General features: G+C 40.3%; 1 protein-coding gene across 1 annotated transcript in view; it reads left to right on the top strand.

The window, feature by feature from the left end:
- The window catches only part of Sh3beta, a 57688-nt gene extending 31393 nt beyond the window's left edge, over nucleotides 1–26295 (top strand). Inside the window, exons 2-5 of the mRNA XM_065226691.1 lie at nucleotides 4573–5013; nucleotides 11525–12523; nucleotides 25112–25261; nucleotides 25520–26295. Of these exons, the coding sequence (XP_065082763.1) occupies nucleotides 4573–5013; nucleotides 11525–12523; nucleotides 25112–25261; nucleotides 25520–25588 (1659 nt within the window). The 3' untranslated portion in view covers nucleotides 25589–26295. The remainder of the gene's footprint in view (nucleotides 1–4572; nucleotides 5014–11524; nucleotides 12524–25111; nucleotides 25262–25519) is intronic.
- Nucleotides 26296–27574: the final 1279 nt, after the last annotated feature.

Here is a 27574-nt window from a genome sequence, read left to right as displayed (position 1 = left end):
GCTAATTCACGCAACATTTCATCAAACACCCTGCTTTTGCATCCACATCAACGAAAGTTGTCCAAGAAGGCTTTCCGCAGCATCCGTTAACTATGGTATCAGGGGTAAGCGCAAATCGAATTTCTCTTCCAACGATCAGCTGATCCATGAGCTGCATGCCTTCCTTCGTAGTAGTAGAAAGCTCAATTTGATGCGAAAGTGCTCCGTATAGGGTTGACTCGAGGGCAGTTTGCCAAACGGTGATGACGTATTGATTTCCAAAAATGAATGGTTAGTGTTAGTTTCACAGTATGTAATGCCTAGCTCGGCTAGACATATGCATATAAGCTGCTTACCTGGCTAAGTAGGTGCAGCTACCCGCTTCCATCCGATCCGTGGTAAGCGAGAACCCGTAGGTATGACGTCATCGTAGAACCAATCTTGCTTTGAGAGAATGCGATAGCGGAGATACGGTCTAATACGAATACCCTCCGTGAGTTATCTCGATCCTTGGCTCTCCTTCGTCGTGGCTTCCTACATACCAAAGCCGAAAATGGAACGGGACTCAACCAATCTTCCACCGATCACTTGTGTTCCGTGAAGATTGGCGATGGTATCTGATCGTGGGTGTACCCAGGGATCGTCGAGTGTATCTCTTGGGTCGATTTGTTTCCGTTGACGTGAATTCGGGAAAAAAAACAGCTGACTGGATACATCGTTGGCTGTAGTGGGTTCCATACCGTTGTGAGATGTTGTTGTTGACATTTCGCTCGAAGCTGCATGGTTAAGTGTTTCGAAATCCGTGAAGGCGTGTGTAGATAGGTAGATGATCCATTTGTAGTGTCCAGTGCAAATCCAGTGCCCAATGCAGAGGTTTTGTGTACGCACAGGTCCGTTGTATGTGCCTTTGGTTTGTTTCTGCCCTTGAGTGTGATCTCTAGTTTGGCCAGATATCCTTTGACTTCTGTCTCCGAGAGGTTCGTGATGAATTCCGTTGGTTTGTAAAAAATCTTTCTCGAACGGGGTCAGCTCTTCACTGGTCCACTTCAGTGTACGTAGCGAGGCGCCATTGTTGGCCTGCCAATCGAACGAACAACTATTTCCTCCGAAACCTCCACGCCCATTCCGCCACGGGATCCTCCCGAGGGGCGCTCGCCACCGCGGAAACCTTCACCATTACCGTTCATGGGACGGCCTCCTTGGCTACCTCCGCAGCATCCGCCGGATGATGGTTGACGATTGCCGATTGGGAATAGTTTCTGCAGAATTAAGCGAATAGCGGAGCGACGTGGATTTCTTTTCCAGACACTTTCGTTGATTCACTCAAACTGCTCCGACTGTTGGGCGAGAATGCAGACCTTCCTGGAGATAAAATTGAATCGTGCTTGAAACATACCATAAATTATCCACCATACATGGCGGTTTGCGCCCCTAGTCCTAATTGAAACTATCAATCAATCACGCTATAAACGGAAATATCAGTCTGGCACGCTTTGGACGTGTATCATACTTGAAGACCGGCTTGAATGTGTGAGTTTAAATTAGAAGAACATTGGAGATGTATGGGTGCCTAAAGTGTTGCCAAAAACGGATTGGGTGGATCGATAGGCAAGTCGCCTATACGCATCTACGGGGCAGTAAAGAATCTACTTCCAGCAGCATGATCGCACAATTGGACACAAAGACGAGTCCTCAAACAGGAAGATGCCCCAATGAGTGGGGAGAAGAGCTCGTCCTTTACTCACGCAATGTTGGCATTACCACTCTCCCAGTTCAAATCGCTTCAATCGGGTGCCCTAATGGTCCCTCCCATATCCCAGCATTGTTTTGTATATATAAATTAACTTTTCATTTGCTTTCGAAGAGTTTTTTTTTAACTAAACACTTATTACTGTCCACCTTCGTGGTTAAACTAGGAATGATTTATTGTCGTACCGATCAGAACCTTAGCTTTGTCCAAGGGGTAAGTCACTCAGCACAGTGTGCCGAAAGTAGATTCGGCACAATCTCGTAGGCATTGGATTGTTCATTAAATCAAATGGGAGCACTGCTGGACAGCTGTCATTAAAGTTGTTCACAACATTGCGGGCTGTTTGACTGTGTATTTCAGAAACATATATGAATATATAATTATATAATTAAATATATTAGAGGAACTCAGATTGCTATCGATGCCGGTCAGAAGTCATTCAGTTACTACGCACATGGAGTGTTCTAGGAACCGGAAGGCAAGAACAATTAGGATGGATTGGATCATGCAGTGGTGGCGGTTGAATACGGAAAACTCAAATCGTATCGAGTCGTCTACAGCATCCCGATTCGTTGTTGAAATATTGACATTAAATGCTGTGGACTTTCTATTTAAGGTTCACTGATCTTGTTCTGTAGGTTGAGCATCCCACCGAAATTGAATGAATTTGCTTTTGGTGCGCGCTGGACTTATTCCCTGAAGGTTGTGACCTGTTACCTAAGTCTTCTGTTTTCGACCAATACAGGATGACGATAATGTCCACTGTATTTTTTGTAAATCATCAGATTAAATTTAGTAACATTGGTTTTAATGTTCCATCGACACGGACACGGACGACAAGATCGACTCAAAATTGAGTTGCATTCGACTCAATTTTGCAAAAAGTTTATTTTCCGAGCTTTTGCAGGAAAAACTTCTCCATTATGGGCCCTATTATGTAAATTGAGTCGAGCGTCACTTCTGGTAACCGTTAATAATTACTTTCGTAATACCAATATCTGGTCTAAGTGACCAGAAGTGACGCTCGACTCGGCTTAAATAATAGGGCCCTATGACGAAAATATATAGATATTTCACTCAGTCTATTAGAATACCCCTAGCCTGAGTAAAATGTTCGTCGATTTTCCTTATATTCGAGAAGTTTTTCCTGGAAACAGCTCGGAAAAGTTGACTAATTTTGTGAGCAAATCCAGTTTTTGCAAAATTTAGTCGAATTCATCTTAAGTTTGAGTTGTTTTTATTTGTCTGGTCCCCCCGTCGCCCACTGCACAGTGGACCAGGAATTAAATATAACAGGAAGGGGCCTCCCTTAGCTCAGTCGGTAAAGGCGCAGCTACAAAGCAAGACCATGCTGGAGGTGGCCGGGTTCAATTCCCGGTCCGGTCTAGGAATTTTTCGGGTTGGAAAATTTCTCGACTTCCCTGGGCATAGAAGTATGATTGGACTTTCCACACAATTATACCAAAAATGGTACAGGCATCGAAAGCTCTCAATTAATAACTGTGGAAGTGCATCTAGAAGACTAAGCTGAGAGCACTCAATAAGCTAATATGCGATATGCAATAAGCTTGAAATGCGAAGAAGAAGAAGAAGAAGAAGAAGGAAGAAATTAATAACGCTCTGGGGTTGCATCCGTCTTCAGTGAAGTAGAGTTTTATGAAAAGTTGACGAAGATATAAAAGCTGTTCAGCAACTGAGATAACGAAGTTTTATAAAATTCAATCCGATCTATTCCAGATCAATGCTATTATTTTTATCATATGAAATTTGAATAAAAAATACATGATATTCTGAATGATTTTTTTTATTAGTGTCTTCGTTAAAAGTCAACAAATCAAGAATACTGGCAACTCTTCCATTTTCTCATACAAACGCTATGAGACCAAGGGGGGGAGGTGGCTGTCAAATACGAACAATCTTCGCCTACCTCGCATAACTGGTTCCAAACGTAAACAAGCCATAAGAAACCTACAGCGTTTGTTTACGTTTGGAACCAGTTTCATACAAGATGATCAGTAAGCTGATTTGACAGCACGTCCCCCCCCCCAGTATGAGACATGTAAAATCGCGTCATCTGCCGCTCAAAGGTAAATGCTTCGAATGAATTTGATAGCAAAGATAACATCCTCAGAAGAAAGGTTTGTGTATTTGCTCATTTTTCTATGCGTTGCTTCCACCTTCACTTAAGCGCAGCTCTATTGTATCTGTCGCTTGGATTTTGGCAAAGTTGTCAGTCTTCTTGATATGATGTCTTCGCTTTTAGCCAGTGTGGTTGGTCACTAAATGAATTTTCTAAAACATGCGCAACTGAACGCAAAATGTCATCAAATATTCAAAATATACATCACACACATACACGATTGAGCCTTCAACCCATACACGATAAAAAAAAAAAACTCAATTTTGAGTCGATCTCATCGTCCGTGTAGGTGAATGTTTTCGAAACAATTTGGTGTGTAACCCCTTACAAACCAACGAACAAGTTCATTTATATGTGTGGGAGGTCACTGTGAATTTCATTTGTCATCATTTCAGTATAGTAGTATATTCGTATGTTATATTTTCAAGTTCAATGTCGACTCGACAGTTTCCATTGACCCATCAACGAGAAAACAAAGGGTGTTCATTTGGTTGTAATGATTTTCAGTTGGGCGGAAGTATGACTAGGGAGAAAATAAGGAATTGAACAGCGCATAAATCTTGAATTTATGAGAGGGAAGTCTTTTTCGGTTGCTTCCTGTAATTAAACTTAACGCCGTAATACATTCACGTTAAATTTGCTCTCCGAATACCTCGAACAACCGACGATTAATGATGTCGATTTTCTCTTCCCTCCACACCAGGTGAAAAAGCGACAGCAGCGGGTGTCTATGATCCTGGACAGTAAACACATCACCTACACGATCATCGATATAACAGAGCCGGGCCAGGAGGCGGAGAAGGACTTTATGCAGAAAAACGCAGAGCACAACGGAGCGACGATCAGCGATCAGAACCCGCGGCATGCGCTTCCCCCGCAGATGTTCAACGACGCCGAGTACTGCGGGGACTACGACGACTTCGACCTGGCCAACGAGGTGGACAATCTGGAAGTGTTCCTCAAGATAGAAGCCCCGAAGGCCCCAGTGGAGGCCAGCAGCGAGGTGAGCGAAGATCAGCAGAAAAATGGCACCGGCGACGCCGAGCAGGACCAGCAGAGCCAGGTGACGGCGACGGAGGCTGCGTCGGCGGGAGAAGACGACGACGAAAACAAAGAAAATAAGACTGAAGAGGGAGCGAATGAGGTTTGAGTTGTTTGCTTGCACGCTCGTTATGCGTTTTAGTTGTTTCTTTTGAGTTACAATTTTTTTTTTTTCTGAACAAACAAACAAAAAAAACTGTCTCACTCGCGTGGCTTAACATTGCTCCCCAAAGGAAATAAGATGAACCGCTCGCGCGCCCCGTCGCCAAATGAAACAGCAAATTTATAGAACAAAAAAAAAAAAAGTTGCTTTTTTCTGTTAATTTATAGTTTTGTAATCAGTTTTGGTGTTGTTCGCTATTTAGTTGCTATCAAGCATACTAATCAAATTCTAATCCTATAATTATCCAACGAGCAAAGATAATGATGCTGAAGGCGCATGTATTTTTTTTTCCAAATCAGGAATATATAACAAGAATAACGAATCTAATCTTATATTTAATAACTTTGTTTAGTAGTTAAAGCGATTTGCGATTCAACACAGTTTAAACATAAATTTCAATGTTCTGAACAATTCAATGATGCAATAGATTCCCAACAAATCAATATTATTGGCTGCAAGCGTGGTTTTTCACTCCGAACACGATAAGATAAAGAGAGTGTTGGTTTCGTTTACCGATAGATTTCCGCTTGTTGACTCCGCTGATATCAACTAGCATTGCCGCACGAGGGACATTTTTTTCACGTAGGTTTGTGATAGCAAGCAGGTACCTATCTATTCACTAAATTAATCTTCCACTTGTTTAGTGCGCTGCTGCAGAAATAGACCATCTGTTCCATCATCGTCTTATTGGTCATCATCGATTGACACATCTACACTGCCGCTCTTCGCATGTCCGTCCCATAGCAGAAATCCGCAAGTCGAGAAAATCGCGTTTTAAGTTTGCTTCTGTTTCTGCTTCTTATGTGATGGGACAACCAATTTCCAAACTTTTTCAGAACAAAGTTGTTAAATATGGGTGATTGAAAAACTCAATTTTGACAAAAAACGACTATGGGACCGACTTGCGAAAAGCCGCAGTACACACGTTATATGATACAATTTTGATAAATGTTCCACTTAATTACTTGTAGACTAAGTTGAGAAGATCACCAACAAAGATAAACGAAGGAAAATTTATTGAAGAATTTTTCGGAAAGTATAAATGTATTGGTAGTAGTGGTGTCGTCCAAAATGGTCAAATTGAAACATGCCTGGGGGCTTTCACTTTGACGATCCTGCTTTGACGCTTGTCCCGATTCATTTGTAAAGAAGCTCTGAGTTTGTTCAATGTTCAGGTTTAGGGAGTCCTCCTGAATAGCTCCCGAGATTGTGACCGGTGACAGAGAGTCACGTGACTCACAAAATAAGGGGGACTTTTAAATTCGTACTCAACGACTCCATCAAAGTAACTAGCTATCTTCATCGGCACCAATGTCGCCCAGATCGATCAACCAGAGAACTACGGCAGTCACTAAGGCCTACCGAGTAATCTTACACTGGTGGTCATCCAGGCCCCTGCAAGACGAAACCAGTCTTAGTGGCCGCCCCGATCCACCAGTAAGGCAATTATTAAAACCCACTGGGTGACCTAAGCTTTCTCAGAAGGGTTTCCAGGATTTCGGTCGAGAACTGGCTTGAGTTTATGCAAGCAATTCTGCTCGTACTGTTCCATTTGAGAGAGAATGAGTTTCCCAAGACATGAGGCAAATTTACTCATCGCTGAGTACCTGCACTTTTTGCGATTTATGAGTAAACTGAATTCAAATTTGGGTTGATCTCATTGGCCGTGTTCATAAAACTTCTGGACCTATTTCGAAAGGCGACCTATCCACAAAACTTCCTGTCAGATTCTTGTCTTTTAATGCTTCGTAACTTGTTCCATGTGACCTGTGGAACCTCCATAAGGTCTCTGAGTAAGTTCTACAAGGCACTGGCACGTAAAGTCTTGTTTCATAAGACTTCTAACCTTGTTCTCTGAACTTGTTCCATGAGGATTTTGGCATTTTTTTAAAAGACCTCTTAACTTGTTTCACAAGGTCTTTGGACTTATCCCACACAACGTAAAGTCTTGTTTCATAAGATCTCTGACCTTGTGTTCTGGACTTGTTCCATGAGGATTCTGGCAGTTTCTATAAGGCCTCTGAACTTGTTCCACGTGACCTCCTACATTAGGTCCCTGTGTTTGTTCCATAAGACTTCTGACCTTGTGCTTTGAACTTGTTCCATGAGGATTTTGGCATTTTTTAAAAAGACCTCTTAACTTGTTCCACAAGGCCTCTTAACATGTTCCACATGGTCTTTGAACTTATCACACAAAACGTAAAGTCTTGTTTCACAAGATCTCTGACCTTGTGTTCTGAACTTGTTCCATGAGGATTTTGGCAGTTTCCACAAGACCTCTGAACTTGTTCCACGTGGCCTCTCCGTTTGTTCCATGAGCCCTCTGCGCTTGTTCCACAAGACCTCTAAAAAAGTTCCACAACGCCTCTGAGTTTGTTTCATTAGGTCCCTGTGTTTGTTCTACAAGACTTCTGACCTTGTGCTTTGCATTTGTTCCTTGAGGATTTTGGCATTTTTTAAAAGACCTCTTAACTTGTTCCACAAGGTCTTTGGACTTATCCCACACAACGTAAAGTCTTGTTTCATAAGATCTCTGACCTTGTGTTCTGGACTTGTTCCATGAGGATTTTGGCAGTTTCCACAAGACCTCTGCGCTTGTTCCACAAGACCTCTAAAAAAGTTCCACAAGGCCTCTGAGTTTGTTTCATTAGGTCCCTGTGTTTGTTCTACAAGACTCCTGACCTTGTGCTTTGCACTTGTCCCTTGAGGATTTTGGCATTTTTTAAAAGACCTCTTAACTTGTTCCACAAGGCATCTTAATTTGTCTCACAAGGTCTCTGCACTTGTCCGACAAAACGTAAAGTATTGTTTCAAAAGACCTTGTGCTCGGAGCTTGTTCCGTGAGGATTTTGCGTTTTTCAAAAGGACTTTGAACTTGTTCCACAAGGCTTCTAAACTATTTCCACGAGACCTCTGAGTATGTTTCATTAGGTCCCTGTGTTTGTTCCACAAGACCTTGTGCTTTGTACTTGTTCCTTGAGGATTTTGGCATTTTTTAAAAGACCTCTTAACTTGTTGTACAAGGCCTCTCAACTTGTTCTACAAGATCTCCGAACTTTTCCCACAAAATGTAAAGTCTTGCTTCATAATACCTCTGACCTTGTGTTCTGAACTTGTTCCATGAGAATTTTGACATTTTCCGCAAGGCCTCTGAACATGTTCCACGAGACCTCTAAATTTGTTTGGCCTCTGTGCTTGACCTCTTAACTTGTTCCACAAGTTCTCTGGACTTTTCCCACAAAACGTAAGGTCTGGTTTCATTTGCTTCAGAATACCTCTGACCTTGTGTTCTGAAATTGTTCCATGAGGATTTTCCACAAGGGCTCTGAACTTGTTCCACAAGACCTATGAACCTGTCGGACAAGGAGTTTGGTCTCATTTAAAAATACATGTGGATTTATTCCGAAGGGTCACTTAAACTTTTTATCAGAGTTCTATCAGACACTTGCTTTTGAAGCCTCAAAATTTGTTCCATGAGGCTTCGGTAGGATCTCTGAATTTGCTCCGCAATACCCTGGGCTTGTTACACAAGGCATATGATCTTGTTCTTCTCATGATCTCTAAGCTTGTTTCACAAGTTTTTTTTTTCTACAAGGCCTATGGGATTGTCCCACAAGACTTCTGAACCCGGACAGGGTAAATTCTTCATGGCTAGGGTGTTCTCCAGGGTGTCAATGTAAAAAGTTCTCTTAGCCTATTCCGAAGGGCCACTTGACCTTTTTATTAGACTTCCCGGCTTGCCTATGAAGCTTCAAAATTTGTTCCACGAGGTCTCGATAGAATCTCTGAATTTGTTCCAAAAAGCCCCGGATGTGTTCCACAAGACATCTGGACTTGTTCCAATAGATCTCTAAGCTTCTTTCGCAAGAGTAAGAGTTTTGGTTTTCATCCTCAAAGCCTGAGCGGTGTTTGACGAGATCACTGAACTTGTCCCGCACGGCGTCTAATCTCATTTCATAAGACTGCCGAACTTATCCCGTAAAACCTCTGAACTTTTCCACAAGAATTCTGGCAGAAATTTGTCGTTGATAGTCCAGTAAATTGTTTCATAAGACCCTGAGTTAACTCCCAAATGTCCCTAATTTGTACCACAAGACATCTGGACTTGTTCCACAAGGTATCTAAACAGTTTTACAAGGGTTAAGGCTCAGATAAGTCCTACAAGCTCGTTTAACAAAATCTCTGGACTTGTCTCACAAGACGTTTCATAAGACTTCTGACCTTTCCACGAGACTCCTGAGAGACTCATGTCTTGCCTCTGAACTTGTGACATAACAACTCTCGGTTTAATTCACAATACCTATGGCGAGCTCCACTAGACCTTTGGGTTTGTCCCACAAGGGTTTAGGCTTTTTTTGTCTTTCTACAATGCCTCTGAACTTGTTCTACATGACCTGTGAATCTGTCCAACAAGGTGTTATGTCTCATTTCTCAAGGCATCTGGACTTATTCTAAGCCTCTAAGTTTGTTCCACACAATAGCCACAAGGTCTCTGAAGTAGTATACCAAGGTTTTACATTTATTTTCACAATACTTTTGAATTACTTCCACAAGACCTCTGGACTTCTTAACATGCTCCTCATGACCCAATACATAAACCTGATATCTTTCGGAAGTGCAGCAGAATTTAACGGACCCGGAATGATAAGTGCTGCAGTCTTAGGAGGCATGACCCCAATCATGGGCCTCCCTTAGCTCAGTCGGTAAAGGCGCAGCTACAAAGCAAGACCATGCTGGAGGTGGCTGGGTTCGATGCCCGGTCCGGTCAAGGAATTTTTCGGGCATAAGGGGATGATTGTACTTGCCACACAATTATACTAATGCAAAAATGATATAGGTTTCGAAAGCTTTCAATCAATAACTGTGGAAGTGCATGTAGAACACTAAGTTGAGAGCACCCAATAAGCTAATATGCGATAAGCAATCAGCTTGAAATGCGAAGAACAAGACCCCAATCAACTCTAGGGTACGTCCTGAAGGCTCCGAGTCAAGAAATCATAAGTAAATGCCCAAAGAACCCTAACAGCAAATCCACAGGACTCCAATGAAAAGTGTGGAGAACATTAATCAAATGCCCTGTAAATCCCAAGCCTAGGTCTAGACGCCTTTCTGGATAAGCTCCGTTAACGTTATGGACAAATTCAGAGGTCTTTAATAGTGATCCTAGATGAACTTAAGGACAAATCTGGAGAACATTTAGGGACAGTGATCTGAAGGCCTATCTAAAACAAACTTCAAGAAGGAATCTAGTTGAATTGGGGATAAATTCCGAAGATCTCATGTGTAAGCTCTGAGATGCCCAATGGTAAGTCCTGGTTTCAAAAAGGGCCATTTCAAATTCTTGATAGGGGAAGAGTACCCAGAATATATACCTCTTTAGTAAACCCAGGAAATTACGTGAACACTATCAATACATTTGTACTTGTTCGAAATTAACACTGCAATAGGCAGATGAATGAAAGAGTTTACTTTACTCGCTCCCTAAGAAAAACACGGGAAAGGAAAGTAAACTCTTAAAAATAAAGTAAAATTACACATTTTAGTGCTAATGTACACTGATTTATTGAACAAAACTAGTTTTCGTAAATTAAACAAATTATTATAATCAACCAATTTGCTTCCTTCAACGACAATTACTAAACGATAGTTTCTATACCCATTATATAGAAAAGTTAAAATGCATATAACCAGTTATCTAAGTATCTATATTTCATTGCCTTCCATAATGTGCTAGTTTTCCTTTTTAACAAATAGAATCATACTAGGTCTTTATTGCTTCAACGAAAATATTAGTTAATAATGAAATCCAGCATCCAGTTAAGAATTAAATATTTTCAAAAGAAAAGAAAAAAAAAACAATATGATAGAGTCTACTAAACACAAAACAGAAAGCAACAAAAGCAAAGTGCAACTGAAACATTTCGAAACAGTGTAGGCAGTGGAGGAAACAACGGCAACAAACAACTAACAACGCGAGAAGAACAAAATGAGCATTTCAAAACAACCACGACTCTTCCGACAAGAGAGACGACCTAGGTTGCCTATAGCTTTTAAGAAATACATACATATTTACATTTAGGACAGTTTCTTTGCTGGAAAAAGGTCAAAAATAAAAGCGCGGCTGCGCCTACTCGCCACGTATAAGATCCAAAACATAAGCTGCATTGCCGTCGTTTTTATTTGTGTGTGTTTGTTCACTAATCCCAAATTAATCCCTTTGTTAGATAATGCCTCTACTCAATCCGCGCCGCTGACCACAACAAATGAAGCAACGCAGCCAATCGCAAAGTATGGATGTCGTGAAAACAAATCCTTTGTGCGTAGAATAGAATTGACTAATTTTCGTTTGATTTTCATTTCATTATTCACCTGTCGCGCGTTGTCGGCGCCTCCATTCATTTGTGAATTGGCATACATGTACACCAAAATCACTGCATTCACGCACACAAAGCCACACACCACCAACGACACAACAGAGCAGACGACTATCGACGGCGAATTCGAATCCGAAACGAAGAAACCCGACGAAGCAAACGAAGACTCTCCACAGAAGGAAGAACTAGTCGAAGAAGAGGAGGCAGTAGTGGAAGAACCTAGCCATCCGAAAGTTTCGGAGGAAAAATCTGAAGAGAACAAAGCCAGTGAAGAAGGACGCTCGCAAGAGAAAGACATTGATGATGATGATTCAAGTACCGCGAAAGAAGACGAACTGAAGAAGGAAGAAAGTGCAGTAGTAGTCGAAGAAGCGGGAGTGAAAGGGGAGAAACGAGAGGTGGTCGAAGCTGATGTGAAGGTGGAACACCTTAGCCATGAGAAAACGGAGGAAACATCAGAAGATACCAATGCAGTTGAAGATGGAAGGTCAGAAGCCGAGGAAGACGTCGAAAGTAAAGCAAATTCTGAAAAGGATGATCCAGGCACCTCGAAAGAAGAATTCGATGAAGAAGAAGTGAAAGAGAAGCATTTAGAGGCAGTCGAAGTGCAAGATTATGCAAATATTCGACCGGAAGAAAAACTGGAAGAGACTGATGAGAATGATGGCAAGCAAGAGGAAACGCCTCAAGAGAAAGATAACAATGGCGAAGAAGTACATGACCAGGAAGACGGCCAACTGGAAGCTACTGGAGTTGAAATACCAGAAGCCTCGACAGAGGTTGTCGACGAGGAAAGTAAGAGCACAGAAGAACGGAGAAATGAAGAAGAGTCACTCGAGAATAAAAATGAAGCACAAACGGAAACAGCCACAGAGCTAACCGAAGTAGAAAGCGCTAAAGATGCTCCAGAGAACGATGAAATTGAAAACGAACTGGATGAGGGCGAGGATGACGAACAGAGTGACAGTGATGAACCTGTGTCGGTGATGGAGGTGACGAGTAAGGCAGAAGATGCTGCTGATCATCAAGAGCAAGATGATTTGTCTCTAGCCGAACAGGAAGCGGTTGATCCCAAGGTTTGATGGTTTATGGATGGATGTTGTTCGCTCTTCGTTTCGCCAAGCGCTAATATTCGATAGTAAGAATTGTCGCATGTTTGATGTTATCAGTCGAGGATGGGGAATTTATACTATACGTGATTTACATCATCCACGGACCTAACGCTCATAGATCAATTCCAATCTACTACATTTTATGATTATTAGTGAGTTCCATAAGCTGTCTTATGAATTTAATTATTTTTTCAAATTATAAACGAAATCATAAGGCAAATTTGCACTAAGCACAACCCGACCTTAGATGGCGGTAGTGTTTACAATGATAAATGTCCAATGTGTTGTGTCTGTTTGTCTGTGATATAACATTGAGGTAACCTTAGGATAAAATCAAAACATTGAGAAATATAACGCATCACTTCCAGGAATACTTCACTTCGCAACCGATGAACCATTCTGACGGCCATATGAGTACCCAAGTAACCATATAGTCGCAATATAGCTTACATTTACTTACTTAGGGGAATCTGATGAAACTATCATTTCTTGAAACTAATCCGTTTCGTATTCTATTCATTCTCTTTTCACACTTTGCATATAACACCATCTCATACTAATCTCTACATTGATTCAATAATGACTCATTTCGAGTGCTCGGTGTACCAGTGACTTAAGACGCGAGCCTTATGCCAGATGACCATGGGAATATAGTGACAGATGGTGGGCATGAGCTCGACCACACCAACCAGGTAGGAAGAGTCGTCATCGAACCAGGTTCCGGAAATTAGTGCGGATTTATCTCCCTCGGAAAACAAGAAAAACCCGGTAAAGGCGGAATCATGTCAGAACCGACCAAGGACGATCTACGGAAGGAAATCACGTGACTTTCCATTCGATTTGCACAGAGAGTCACGTCACCACGACGTGACTTTTCTCACTTCACTAGTGACAAAAGTCACTTCGATTCTCGGAATAATGATGTGTTGGAAGAGAGTTCTTCGGAATTGTAGAGAGAGTTCTTCCATAATAACAGTGCCGGCCAGTGGGTATTAGAAGGAAAAAAAAACAGGCACACACACACACAGCACAACCCGACCTTTGACACTATTTTTCAAGCGGAATTTATCACAAAATGCCTTCTAAATTTATTCACTTTTCAGTGCGTACGGTAAGATTTGATAAAGAGTAACAAACTGTTGAGTAATTGATAAAAATCTAACACTGCTTCTTGACCCTTAAACTCGGCCAAATGCATTGGAACTCTATTGAATTCACTTCGACCTATCGGATGATTCGGTCGGAGCGCTTCTTTTGTTTTTGAGAATAATGTGTGCAAACATGCGTTCTTATTGACTTCGTTCGGTAGCTTTTGAACTAAAGTATCGTACGAAACGCATGTTAACGTCAAAATCATGGTTTTATTTGATTAGGTCGAAGTAGTTCTCTTCCCTAACATTTGCAGTTTGTTACAAGATTTCTCTATAGTTTGTTTTCTTAAGTATTTTCTTGTATGTCATTTCAGAATTTCCTCAGATTTTCTATTCAGTATTTTAGAATATTTCAGAATAATATTGAGATTCTCATTTGTAGTTCTTTGAAATATTGAAAACTCTAGCAATTCTTTACATAATACGTTTTAAAACTCACTCTACAATTAAGACTTTTCAATCATTTGCACTAGAATTCACTTCAAGTTTTCTCCATAAACCTCCTTAAAATTATGTTGAAAGTCAGCTCAGGATTTCTTTAGTATACCCTTCAGAATAGAATTGGTATTCTATTGACATTCGCTTCAGAAATGCTATGGGATTCAGCTAAAAATTATCCTGTAATTCTTCTCAGAATTTTCCAGAAAATTTCATGGGAACTTTACTGTTTCTGATGACGTCACTTTGGCCTACTTCGGTTGATGTTGAGCTAGCCTGGTATATGTAAGCCGTGGTCAGAATTAGATTAACTTGGAATTCTTCGGGGAATTCCCTTTGAAATCTCTTCAGATTTACTTTGAAATTATCCTCAGACAGGATATTTACAACCTGTAAAAATCTAAAAAAACCGGAAATAAACAGGGAATGTTCCTGGGGAAAAAACTGCATTCCTAAGGGAATTTTCAAATTATGAGAGAAAGTTGCACGGTAAGAAAAAAGTACCGAACATTGAGCTCCTTTCACTCAAAACGTGGCTTCAATAGGGCAGGGTAAAATGAATTTCATGATATTTTTTTATTTATAATATGAACCTTTTGGTTGTCAAATCATAACCGAATCGTATATATGTGACTTTGTGGGTCATGCACGACTTATTACTATGATACCGGAAATTATAGGTTTTCCAAATCGTCCAGGACGCCAGTTATTTTGTTCTACTAGATCAACCATGACTGGGAAAAAGTCTGTAGTATCAAAATATGTCCAAACAGATTCATAGTGTCTATATGGATAATGTTCAATTATTTTCACGTATACCAGATCCGTATGATCTAGGTTCTCCAAATCGTCCTGCAGTTCAGGGTTGAAAATTCTCTGGGGAGAATCACCCGGGTGCGAGAGATATCATTCTCTGCGGTGAATCTCTGCTTGAATTTCAGTGGCACCACTGGAGAGATTGTTAGACACAGCACGAGAGAGTGAGAGAGTTGACAGTTCACTGTTTTTCGGTTTATACACTCACTTCCGTGAGGAAGATGGCAGTGCAAATGCGTTATTTTTTCTCCAAAAAATTTTGGCAGAGCTTGACGTGAGGGGACAAAGTGCGAACTTTTTTCACAAAGAAAAAAGTGCGGTTTGACAACGGTACCGAAAAGGTGGTTGTGAATTTTGTGCTTTGCATGGCAAATGGAAAAACATTCAAAGTGGACACGGTATTCAACTGGAACCGTTCTCGGCCGTGTTCCACTCCTGTTGCCACTTAGCCAACGACTCCGCTCTCACAGCTTTTCGTACTCTTCCGGTTTATCTCCACCTGTAGCACTCGCTGTCCTCCGCCAGGGTGATGCCGATAGGTATCATACCGGCGATAACGCATACTGCTTCCGACGAGATGGTTCTGTACGCACTCACGACTTGCATGGCTATGAGCCGGAATATACTAATCGGTTTCCTTTGGTTCTGCTTCGTTTCCAGCTCAGAAACCCAGGCTGGACCTCCATACCTCAGAATAGACGTTAATATAAAAAGTAAACTTTATAAAATCTTTGTATGCAACAACTGGGGCCTCCCTTAGCTCAGTCGGTAAAGGCGCAGCTACAAAGCCCAGCATGGTGGCTGGGTTCGATTCCCGGTCCGGTCTAGGAATTTTTCGGGTTGGAAAATGTCTCGACATACCTGGGCATAGAAGTATGATTGGACTTGCCACACAATTATACCAATGCAAAAAATGGTACAGGCATCGAAAGCTCTCAATTAATAACTGTGGAACTGCATCTAGAACACTAGGAGCAACCGTACCAGTCGTTGCCATTTGCGGCACTATTTTACTTACGCACAGCGTTTCCATTTTGGCTTGATCACTCCTCTCCACACCGGTCGTTGCTATCAGAGTCATAATTTAAGTTACCGTTTTCCACACCGGCAAAACAAACTTTTGACGTATATTCAAAATAGCAACCGTCTGATGCGGGTTGCTAAATTTATGAACTCACTACTTCCCAAGGTGCGGATTGCTATTTCCCCCACCTGAATAGCAACCTCCGGTACGCAAGTAGCGTTATGGTAGAGGCTGGTAAATGTGTGTGCCTTATTTACTCATTGGTACGGTTCCTCTATGTTGAGAGCACGCAATAAGCTAATATGCGATATGCAATAAGCTTGAAATCCGAAGAAGAAGTATGCAACACACTAACAACCAAAGTCTTCACCGGGGTGATTCTCCCCGGTGAAGCAAAAGACTCTCTACGGTGCTCCCTAGTGATCACTCATCCGCTCCGGTGTGTTGGACTGTTGGAGGTGCGAACGTCAGAAAGTGTATTTGTTTGCGAAGTGGGAGAAGCGGTAGAAAGTGAAAACAAAATGAAGATCTCTCGGGTGAGATCTAGGTAGGTACACACCAACTGCTCATTTGGTAATAACTTTTCACTCAGATGTTGAAATTTATTTTTCTTTAAAGTAATTGATAGATTAGGCTCATAGTTTACTATAGATATGCGAAGATTAGGTAAAGCTTAACATTTGCATCAACACTAATCAATTTAACACTTAAATTCAAGATGTGTAGTGAGCATTTCTCACCTCATTTTTACAACGCAAAAACAAATACAGTTTACTACTAGCATTAAAATCTACTTTATTTTACATATCTATAACAAGCTTACACTCTATTCTATCTACTGCTTCAAAAAGAACTATGTTCCGTCAACTGTGTGCAAAGTTATTAGCAAATGAGCAGTTCGTGACCAAAACTGTGTATGCCAAGCATGGTGCGAGGTGTCTTTTCAACTCATCACCCTGCTTACACTGGGGAGAATGGCATCCCTGCTGCAGTTCAGATGATTTGTGTTACTAGATCAACAAAGACAAAATATGGGATAATATCTGTAGTATGGGATAATATCTGTATTATCGAAATATCGATATGGAAATCCTAGAACATTTGGCATACACGAAAATAGGTTGGCATGATCCACATAGACACTGCAAATTTGTTTGACATATTTCGATACCACAGATATTGAACTAGTCTTGGGTGATCTAGTAGAAACATAATCTGATCTCCAGAATGATTTCAGAATCTATAACATCTTGTAGCCGTAGCAATAGGTCGGGCACGATCCACATAGACACTTTAAATCTGTTTGGACATATTTCGATACTACAGCCATTATTGCAGTCTTGATTGATATAGTAGAACAAATCAAGTGAGCTCCAAGGCGATTCGGAGAACCTAGAATATCTGGATACATGGCAATTACTCGTATATATACGATTCGTGTATGATTTGGTTAGAATCCATACCTCTCACGCCAAAGTCACGAGTTTAAATCTCACCTCCAGACAAGTCACGAATGACCCAAGAGCGTTAAAGTGACTATAATATAAAAAAAGATGCTCTGTTCATATTCGAAATATAAAAAAAAAACATGAAAATGTCTCACATTGGACAGACCCCAGGGAATTTCCGTGTAAATCCGGTGTGATTAATGGAATTGAGATCATTTCTTGATTATTTGCAGGGTATTTGGTTTGAACCGGTAAAACATTGAGAGCCAAATGAACAACTAAATTGATGACAGCAAAATAATCCGGGACGGAAAGGTTACAATGAATTCCACAATTTTTGTGACAGCACATCAGTCCCTTCGCGATTTTCGCGACATCATTTTTAATGTTTCCGCGATTTTCGCGACTGAAAGTTCAAATCCGCGAAAATCGTGAAATCCGCGCCTGTTGTAACAGCACTGCAATCCACAATGAGCGCGTTGCGACAAAAGCGGCATTGTACTAAAACTTGTTTTCTTTCAACATTTTGGAGAAATGCGGTTCGGTTGAGCGGCAACCTGAGAAGTGCTCAATGTTTTCAGATGTATTTTTTGTAATTTTAAATTAACCAGAAACTTCAAGACGTGAATCAAATAATCATCCAAGGTAGTAAGTAAGTAGCTGGCCGCAGCCGGACTTGTTCTGGGTACCCCCGAGGAAGTGGTTAGATTCTGATGCGACACATGAAATTACATTAGAATTCAAAAATATGACCATTTTTGTCCATATTAAGAACTGAAGACCACGTTGGCCAGATCCGGACATGTTCCGGATACTCCCGGAGAAGTGAAACTTGGACCTACATCCTCATGTGACACATCAAACTACATGAGAATTCAAAAATAAGAACATTGGTGACCATAGTAAGTACTGAGGACCACGCTGGCCAGACATGTTCTGGGTGCGCCCGGGGAGTTTAATAAATTTCCCGAAATTTTCCTGAGGCCAATGGAACTTCTCTGGAGTTCGCAGAAATTTCCTGAAATTCTCCTCAGAACTACTTTGAACTTCTCCTCAGAACTACTCTGAATTTCTACTCAGAACTACTCTGAAATTCTCCACAGAACTACTCTGAAGTTCTCGTCAGAACTACTCTGAAGTTCACCTAAAACTGCTCTAGATCTTCGATGAAGTTTTCAACATTTTCCTGAAATGTACGAAGTTGTCTGAATATTCTCTTGAAGATCTTTGAACTTTCCCGACATTCGGGACTTCTCTATATCGATATCGTTACTCCCCAAAGTTCTTTAAACTTAGAAATTAGAGTTCTCTGGACTTCCCTAAAATTCATGAACTTTCCTTAAGCTCTTGAAGTTTTCCTAATATTCATAATTCTTCTGCGATGTCCTAATAAAAAAATACCATAGACGAATGATAACCCAAATGATAGAACTATTCCACAAATGGTTTGCATGATACACGGAACACATCGTTAAGCAAAATAACCATAACAATTTTATTAGGGAGCTCTCGATATTTCCCCACGGTTCATGGTACTTCTTCAAAGTGCTCCCAAATATTTGAATTCAGAGACGATCACGATCAGAGCCCCTTGGATATTTTTACAAGATTGATCAATTATTCAGGAGACCTTCTACTGATCAACTATTCATATTTCTTCACTATGAATCGGAGATTATTCAAATAACCGTACACTAATAAAAATTCAATGATTAATTTTATGTGTCCCACACATGAATTTTTGCAATGTGATAAACAAATGATATATATGTGTCAGACACATAGTTTTTATGTGTACACATAAAATTCATGTGTAGCCACACATACTATTCATTTGACCCATAAATTTCATGTGTACTTCTGAGTGGATTTTGTTTATGTGTGGACACATGAAAATCATGTGGAATTTCGCATGGATATTCGCCAATAAAAATGTGTCGAATTTTATGAGTGTATGACTTCATGACGATTAGCTAGTTTGAAGATCTCCGACTGATTGAAAATGCAAGAAACGACTCTACTTATCTACAAAACCATACGAAAATCATGATAAAGTATACAATTTCCGATAAACGTGTACTTTTCATAGATATCACACAGCTCCATGTTTAATAGAATGCTAGATAAACATTTCAAAATGTCCTATCTGCATTGATCGATTCTCTTCATCGACTTTCGGCAATAACTCAGCTGCAAAACCTTTCCCTGTTGTATTTGACGTTTTGGACGCTAGATAAGAACCTCCTTTATCAAACTATGCGGTAGAATTAGCGCGAAATCTGTTTGCATAGCAGTGGTTATGAAAAGAGAAAGTCGATGAAGAGAATTGATCAAAGCAGATAGGACCATTTGAAATGTTCATCGAGAATGAAAAAGCTATTAATACAAGCGGTCTGATTATGTGCTGTATTACCAACAATCAATACGAAACTAACGATTTTAAATTGGCTCACTACTTGACTAGCCTATTGGTCCCAAGCAAACGATTAACGTATCCCATTCTGGTCGAAATTCTAGTACTACACTATGTTTGTTTTGATTCGCTATGAAAGTTTGACAGATAAAATGAGGGGCTCGTAGATTTTCCTATGTTTCGAGGGGTGCATCGATTAGCTTGGGACCGAAGAGAGTACCAGAGCTGAGCCAAAAAGTTGAGCGCGTTTCTTCTGGACCTTCTGGTCTTAGAGTTACCTCTATGGTATTACCATAGAGGTAACTCTATGACTAGAAGGTCCCGAAATAACGTGCTCAACTTTTTGGCTCAGCTCTGGTACCATAGAGGTAACTCTAACACAAGTAGGTCCCAAAGAAACGTGCTCAACTTTTTGGCTCACCTCTGGTACTATCTTCGGTCCCAAGCTTGTCGAATCACCCCTCGAAACATAGGAAAAACCAATTACCCCTCATTTTATCTGTCAAACTTTCATAGCGAATCAAAACAAACATTGCGTAGTACTAGAATTTCGACTAGAATAGGGTACGTTAATCGTTTGCTTGGGACCAATAGGCTACTAAAGTGGTGAGCCAATTTAAAATCGTTAGTTTCGTATTGATTGTTGCTGGTACCATAGAGGTAACTCTAAGATCAGAAGGTCCCGAAGAAACGAGCTCAACTTTTTGGCTCAGCTCTGGTACTATCTTCGGTCCCAAGCTAATCGATTCACCCCTCGAAACATAGGAAAATCCACGAACCCCTCATTTTATCTGTCAAACTTTCACAGCGAATCAAAACAAACAAAGTGTAGTACTGGAATTTATACTAGAATGTGCTTCGTTATAACCCGTTCACATTACAACGTATATCACGTGATATACACTGTCTTGCAATGAGCACTCATACATCTAGTTTTCACTGGAAATCCTTTGTATGAGTGTTCATTTCAAGACAGCCTATATTACGTGATATAGGCTGTAATGTGAACGGGGTATTATTCAATGTTCTTGGGACCAATAGGCTAGTCAAGTAGTGAGCCAATTTAAAATCGTTAGTTTCGTATTAATTGTTGCTGGTACTCTCTTCGGTCCCAAGCTAATCGATTCACCCCTCGAAACATAGGAAAAGCCAATAACCCCTCATTTTATCTGTCAAACTTTCATAGCTAATCAAAACAAACATTGCGTAGTACTAGAATTTCGACTTGAATGGGATACGTTAATCGTTTGCTTGGGACCAATAGGCTACTAAAGTGGTGAGCCAATTTAAAATCGTTAGTTTCGTATTGATTGTTGGTATTACCATAGAGGTAACTCTAAGACCAGAAGGTCCCGAAGAAACGAGCTCAACTTTTTGGCTCAGCTCTGGTACTATCTTCGGTCCCAAGCTAATCGATTCACCCCTCGAAACATAGGAAAATTCACTAACCCCTCATTTTATCTGTCAAACTTTCATAGCGAATCAAAACAAACATAGTGTAGTACTGGAATTTTGACTAGAATGGGGTACTTAAGTCGATTTGCTTGGGACCAATAGGCTAGTCAAGTAGTCAGCCAATTTAAAATCGTTAGTTTCGTATTGATTGTTGGTATTACGGTTCGACAATTGAAGAGAGACCAGAGTATTGGTATTACCACAAACGAAGTGACAGACGGAGCGGCTCGAAAACTTTGGTGACTAACCTGCTATTTCAATTTTTCAGTGTACCACATGGCAACACCACTACTGGATTGTACTAGCATTTTCACCAAATGTATTAGAATGTTTTGGTTCTATCTCTTTCACTCTACTCAAAACTGAAATGCATAAAAAAAAATGACAAAATGATACACTCTTTGCACACTGTCAAAGAATCATTGTACACAAAATCAACTTTGTTCAAATCAAAACAAAAAACTAACCCATCTGGTGGATGATGGCACAAGCTTCCAAGAAAATTCTATTACAGTGAACCACATTATTTTAATGGATTTCTTCGCCAGTTAGTCGTCTGTCACTTCGTTTGTGGTATTACCATAGAGGTAACTCTAAGACTACTGTGTCCCGAAGAAAATCATTATTATTTTTGGCTCACTCAGTACCAGAACAACGGTCCCAAGCAGTCCCAAGCTATTTCACTCACCCCTGCATGTTCTGCATGAATCCACACACCCCTGATGTTATCTGTCAAACTTTCATAGCGAATCAAAACAAACATAGTGTAGTAATAGAATTTCAAATAGAATAGGGTACGTTAATCGTTTGCTTGGGACCAATAGGCTACTAAAGTGGTGAGCCAATTTGAAATCGTTAGTTTCGTATTGATTGTTGGTATTACGGTGTTTTACGTGTTTTCCCAATCCGAAATTAGTCCGCTTATTAAATCAGTCGCCCAAACTCAAAACTGCAATCAGAATTCGTCTGTGATCACAATTCGTCTGTGATCACAATTCGTCGTGGTTTGTTTACGTACAACACAGAGTCAATTTTATAATAAGAGTCCCGCGAAGGGTGAAGCCAAAAGTACCAAACGAACTGTCAAGCGGGGTGCCGAACAAGTAAATTAAATAAACATTATTGTTCCCACAACCAGTGAACTACAAGTATTGCATTCATTACTGACAATATTTTAGTAATTTTAGATGAAAAACATTAAACAAAATTTTCTTCGCTTTATTTAGTACATTGTGGTATTTATAAGTTATACTAAGCACTTGTTTAAACATTTTTCAGGTTCTATAATTGTTTTTGTCTCCCAAATTTTCTCTTTTCAATGAAACTCATCCGATGCTAACGCAAACAGTCTGGTTGCCATTTACTCTGACGAAAAATAAATCCCATCCAGTGCTGTTTGTTCGCAACATTTTCTCTTGATGGGACTCTTATTATAACATCGACTTGGGAAGGAATGCGGCAAAGCGGCAGCGGTACAGCGGTTAGCGCAATTTCAGTACATTGTGCGTTTGCCGCTGTACCGCTATGCTCTTGTCATTGTGTTCAGCCCTTTAACTTGAGCTTGAGCTTGATTGTTCGCCCACGGTTGCTACTCTGTTATTGCCAGATGAGCTGTAATTACACAGAGAACCAATAGACGATGCTTGGGACTAGCAATCATCCTCAATGTGTAAAAACTGGTGATCTTAAATTAGGCAATACCAGCGCCGGCCGCGCCCGAACACAGGTCAAGAAAGGAATAGGAAGGATTGTGTTGACATGACACTCGCTTTGATGGAAGCCGAGAACACCTCTGCACTTCCACGAGGAATCACTGGGCTGTTGGATAAGAGGGTTGGGTTTGCAGCAGGGTTCGTTTTGGTAAACGATAAGCTGAATTGATGTCCTAACGATCATATAACGCGAAGGAGCTTGGGACTAAACCCACGGTCTTCTGCTCAGTAAGCAAAAACGTTTGCCACTAGGCAGACGAGCACCTTTTTAATCACCGAGTTGCTGTTATTACCATGTAGTCATATTAACAAATAAAACGATTGACGAATCTTGAATGTGGATGGGCCTGAGATTAGACTCATGATGTTCTGCTCAGTAAGCAAAAACGGTTGCTCTAAGGCCACCGAGCCCCTCATATCACATAATACCGTTGCTCAAATTTTTGTGTCCATTCAAACCCGGAACCAACAACAACAACGAGTTTCGCAAAATACACGATACGTAAGGACCTGGGACCGCGTTTTTCTGCTCAGTAAGCAGGTCACTGTAACCGACGATCTTTCAAATCCGAAAACTAAAAACTACGAAAAAGTACTTAGGCCTTCATTAAGTTCCACTTTCACGCGACGCTCAATGCTTCAATTTGCTCTTTACGTATTGTTCAGGCTAGGCCCTTTTCAAAAGTTACGCGAGAAATACGCACAATCGTCGCCTACCTAGCAAAACTGCTTCCAAACGACAACAAAGGCATAAGCAACGATGGATTGTTGAACTTTGCTGGCTCCGGTGGTGTAGTGCACAGCAAAAAAAAAATGTAATATCGATCAACGTAATTCAAACTGATGTATGAAATAATGATGTAATTGTAATTTTGTAATTTATCAGCACACACCCTGGTCGACCACTGTAAACCAATCTGCCGTTCAGCGTTATCGGTTTTTGTTTCTGGATCTTTAGTTGCCTCTGTGATATACTTACTTGCGGCATACTATTTTGAGAGTGTTTATGAGCGTGTACCATGTACGGTAGCTCATCTCTCATCGTGATGGATGGACAGCCCCTTAACGACGATAAATAGAAAATTAACTTACATTTGAGTTCATCTAATTACCGAAGTCGGATATCATTTCTAAGTGGATATTTTATTTGCATCCATCACTATTATGCGCTTCTTAGTACTTCCATGTTGTGTGTAATTTATTTTTAATTGGAGTATTACTTGTTAAAAATACTTCATAAATCTGAATTTATCTACCTACCTACATATGGTGAGATCTGACCCTTTTTACAAAATCAAATTTTGAGCAACTTCCCGTAGCATGTTCCCGTAGCATGTTCTGGTGTTAGCCAATGTGGTTCTGGGTTCGTAATGTGACCCGCAATGAGCTTATGTTAGAGGTCTCCTGTAATATTTTGTGTCATATGATAGATTTTGGCTCACAAAAGGTCTATTCACCGCAAAAATTACAATATATAAATATTAATCCCACAAACCAATGACTGATGAATCAACATGTGCGAGTGATTCCTACTATGTATCAATGGTCTTCCTTCTACTCTTCGCTCGTATAAATGTTCTGAACGTACTTCTACTTCTACGTTGCAATGAATCACTTCCGTTCTCTTCGCTTTTACTTCAACAGACTTTTCCGCATTCTTCAATTAGTTGGTTTTGTTTTATTTTCATCTGATTCGATTACTTCTTCTTTAAACTACCTTTCATATTATGTACCATGCTTAGACTAATCATTGAGTCCTACCTATCGTTTAATGGCTTTTCGTTCGTTTACGCTGACTTTATCTTTTTTCTGTGTGTATTTCTGCATTTTTTTTTTCTCAAAGAAGCGAAAAATAACGCACGCTAAAGACAAATGAACTCGTCTTTCCGCGTGTGCCACAAAACAAATCTCGAACGCCGTGGCATGTATGAAATGCTTTCAATAAAATCGCTGCTCTATTCTACTGGTAATATTATTACACGCTGATATGTGTATTTTTGACCGCTTGCACTGTAGACAGTAATACAATATATAGCGTCACAGAAAAATAAAAGAGCCGCACTCGTAATTACGTAATATTCGAAACATTTCAAAGGCAATTTTTAGCGAAGAGCCAGCCGAGGACGATGAGGCCGAGCAGAGGGAACTTCTAGAAGCGGCTGCCGCTATGGGCAAACGAGAGGACGCCGAAGAAGAGAACGACCAACAACAGGAAGAGACGGAGGACGTGGAGATTGCCGAAGAGGTGTGAAAAGAGCCAAAACGGAATATGCTATTAACTACAAAAAAAAAAGAAAAATATATGCTTTCAGGAAGAATCGTACAACTTCTATATAGGGAATTGCTTCTAACAAATCGACAAATTGCGTTTAGTTTTGCAAATAAACATCTACCATTGAAATTCAAACTTTTCAATCGTCGCCATGTTGTCCGCTTGAAAGTGTGATTCGGCTATGTTGGAAACTGGAAGCGACTAATCGATCTGCTTTGAATCTAATTTCAGGATGAAGTGTCCGGCAAACTAGTGGACACCGATGATCCCATGCTGGCCGAGCAAGAGCAGGAGGAATAAATCCGACTCCTGGAACTGCCTTATTCATCGTGTCCCATGTCATCACTCCCCGATTTTTAGGAAAATCCAATAAACAAAATCCACTACATCTCTGTATCTTGTACCGTGTAAGAATACGTTAAGTGAACAACAAAGCATTAATAAGACCAGTTTTTTTTTTCTTATGACAAACTCATACCCACACATAAACAAAATCATGTAACTTTAGAGATGCTTAGGATAATTTTCATCGAACTCTCTGGCTGGCGTAGGGCGCAACAACTGATAAACAACGAGGAAAAGCGAAAAACCGAACCGAAACCGCAATAGTAGCAATAGGCTCAGGGTTGCTATGTTTAAAGCAATGAAGTTAGTTTTTGTGCACTGAATTAGTTGTCCTTTTTGCGCGGTGTCGGAAAATCTATCTATCTAATATGGGGAAAGAAGGATGAGAATTCACACAGAAAGAACCGTCCATGCATCTGGAGACCACCCCGAGAGATGACGAAGCAATTTTATTTAATGTTTATTTAAGGACGCGTCGAACGCAACGATAACAACGTTTGTCATGGAAAGCTGTGCAATCTCGTGTGGTGGAAAGCAGTGCAACGTAATGTAGAGAATCCCACTGATCGAGATGCAGTAAGCAGGAATATTTCACTGTAGCATTATGTTATGCAATGATTTTTTTCTCCACACAAAGATATATCTCGAGCAATAAAAACAGTTAAGTATACAATTGATGGGTGTTTGTTTTTTGTCCAGAAGCGTCACCATAAGCTCCATTTCACATGCGCACAAAGGTCGGATTTCAAAACAGAAGGAAGAAAGGCAGAGGAAATAGCAAAACTGCTTCTCATGGCGAGGGGTTTCTACCAAGCTTGCAAGATGACCGGTAATCAAAAAAGTCACAGTTTAGAATCTTGAAAATGTTTCTTAGTCTAGATCATCTGGGATCATATTTTTTCAAATTGAATGATACAAAAAAGTAAAAGAGTCTGTGCCTAGGGACCCGAACGGAAACTTGACGTAGTACCGCATTTATCGGTGGATTAGTTTTTGGGTTTGATGCTTTAAATTGTTCAAGATCTATAATTTTAACTCTATATATATATATATTTTTTTTTAATGTGTGACCCTAAAAGGGCTTTTTTGCTGTTTTACTAAGTATTCCTCAAATGGATAGTTGCAGTGTTGAAAAGGGTCCCGAATGATTAGACACCAATGCTGTCATCGGGGCAATCTTGCTGTTGCTAGGATTTGTAATCAAGACAAATTTGTTACTTTTATTACTATTCAGATAATTGTTTGTTTCAATAAACTACATACAAAATGGAATGGATATCAACAGTAAGGCCTGTAATTTCAAGGTTTGTTAAGTAATTTTAAGACCAGAAGGCCCCGAAAAAGTGGCTTTACTTTTTTGAGTTGTGGCCATAGGGTAGAGCACTACTTCGTCGTAATCGCCCATTTCCATTTTATCGATCAGAAAAGATCAATAACATCAATGATTTCAGTGTACACAAATCAATAATAGGTTTGTTCCGATGCGGTACACTCAAAAAATTTATCACCTATCTAATGGATGAAATCCATGTGAATTTCACATAACTTTCCAGTGATCACATAGCAGCAAATCCCAGCACAAAATCATATGAATATTATGAGGCCGATGAAATTCATTTGCAAAATCACATAAATTTAATGCGATCGCATAAATGTTATGTGAATTTCAGATGAATTCATTAGCTACAACATAAATCCTGTTAGAGCGCATTGTGTGAATATTTACACTCATTGTTCTCAAAACAAAAGAAGCGCTCATAGCGAATCCCCTTTTTCAACGTTTATCCGTAGGACGAAGAAAATCTAATGACGTTTTAATGCGTTAGGACGGAATTGAAACTTGTAGAACGAATTTAGATTCAAGAAACAGTTGTGGATTTTAAACAATATCTCAACAATTTGTGACTCTTTATCAAATCTAACGGTGCGTATGGAAAGGTG

The sequence above is a fragment of the Ochlerotatus camptorhynchus genome, unplaced genomic scaffold (assembly GCF_037179485.1).
Source record: "Ochlerotatus camptorhynchus isolate MF236.1 unplaced genomic scaffold, CSIRO-AGI_Acam_v1.1 ptg000257l, whole genome shotgun sequence".
Classification (NCBI taxonomy): Eukaryota; Metazoa; Arthropoda; class Insecta; order Diptera; family Culicidae; genus Ochlerotatus; species Ochlerotatus camptorhynchus.
This window is presented reverse-complemented; position numbering and strand designations above follow the sequence as displayed.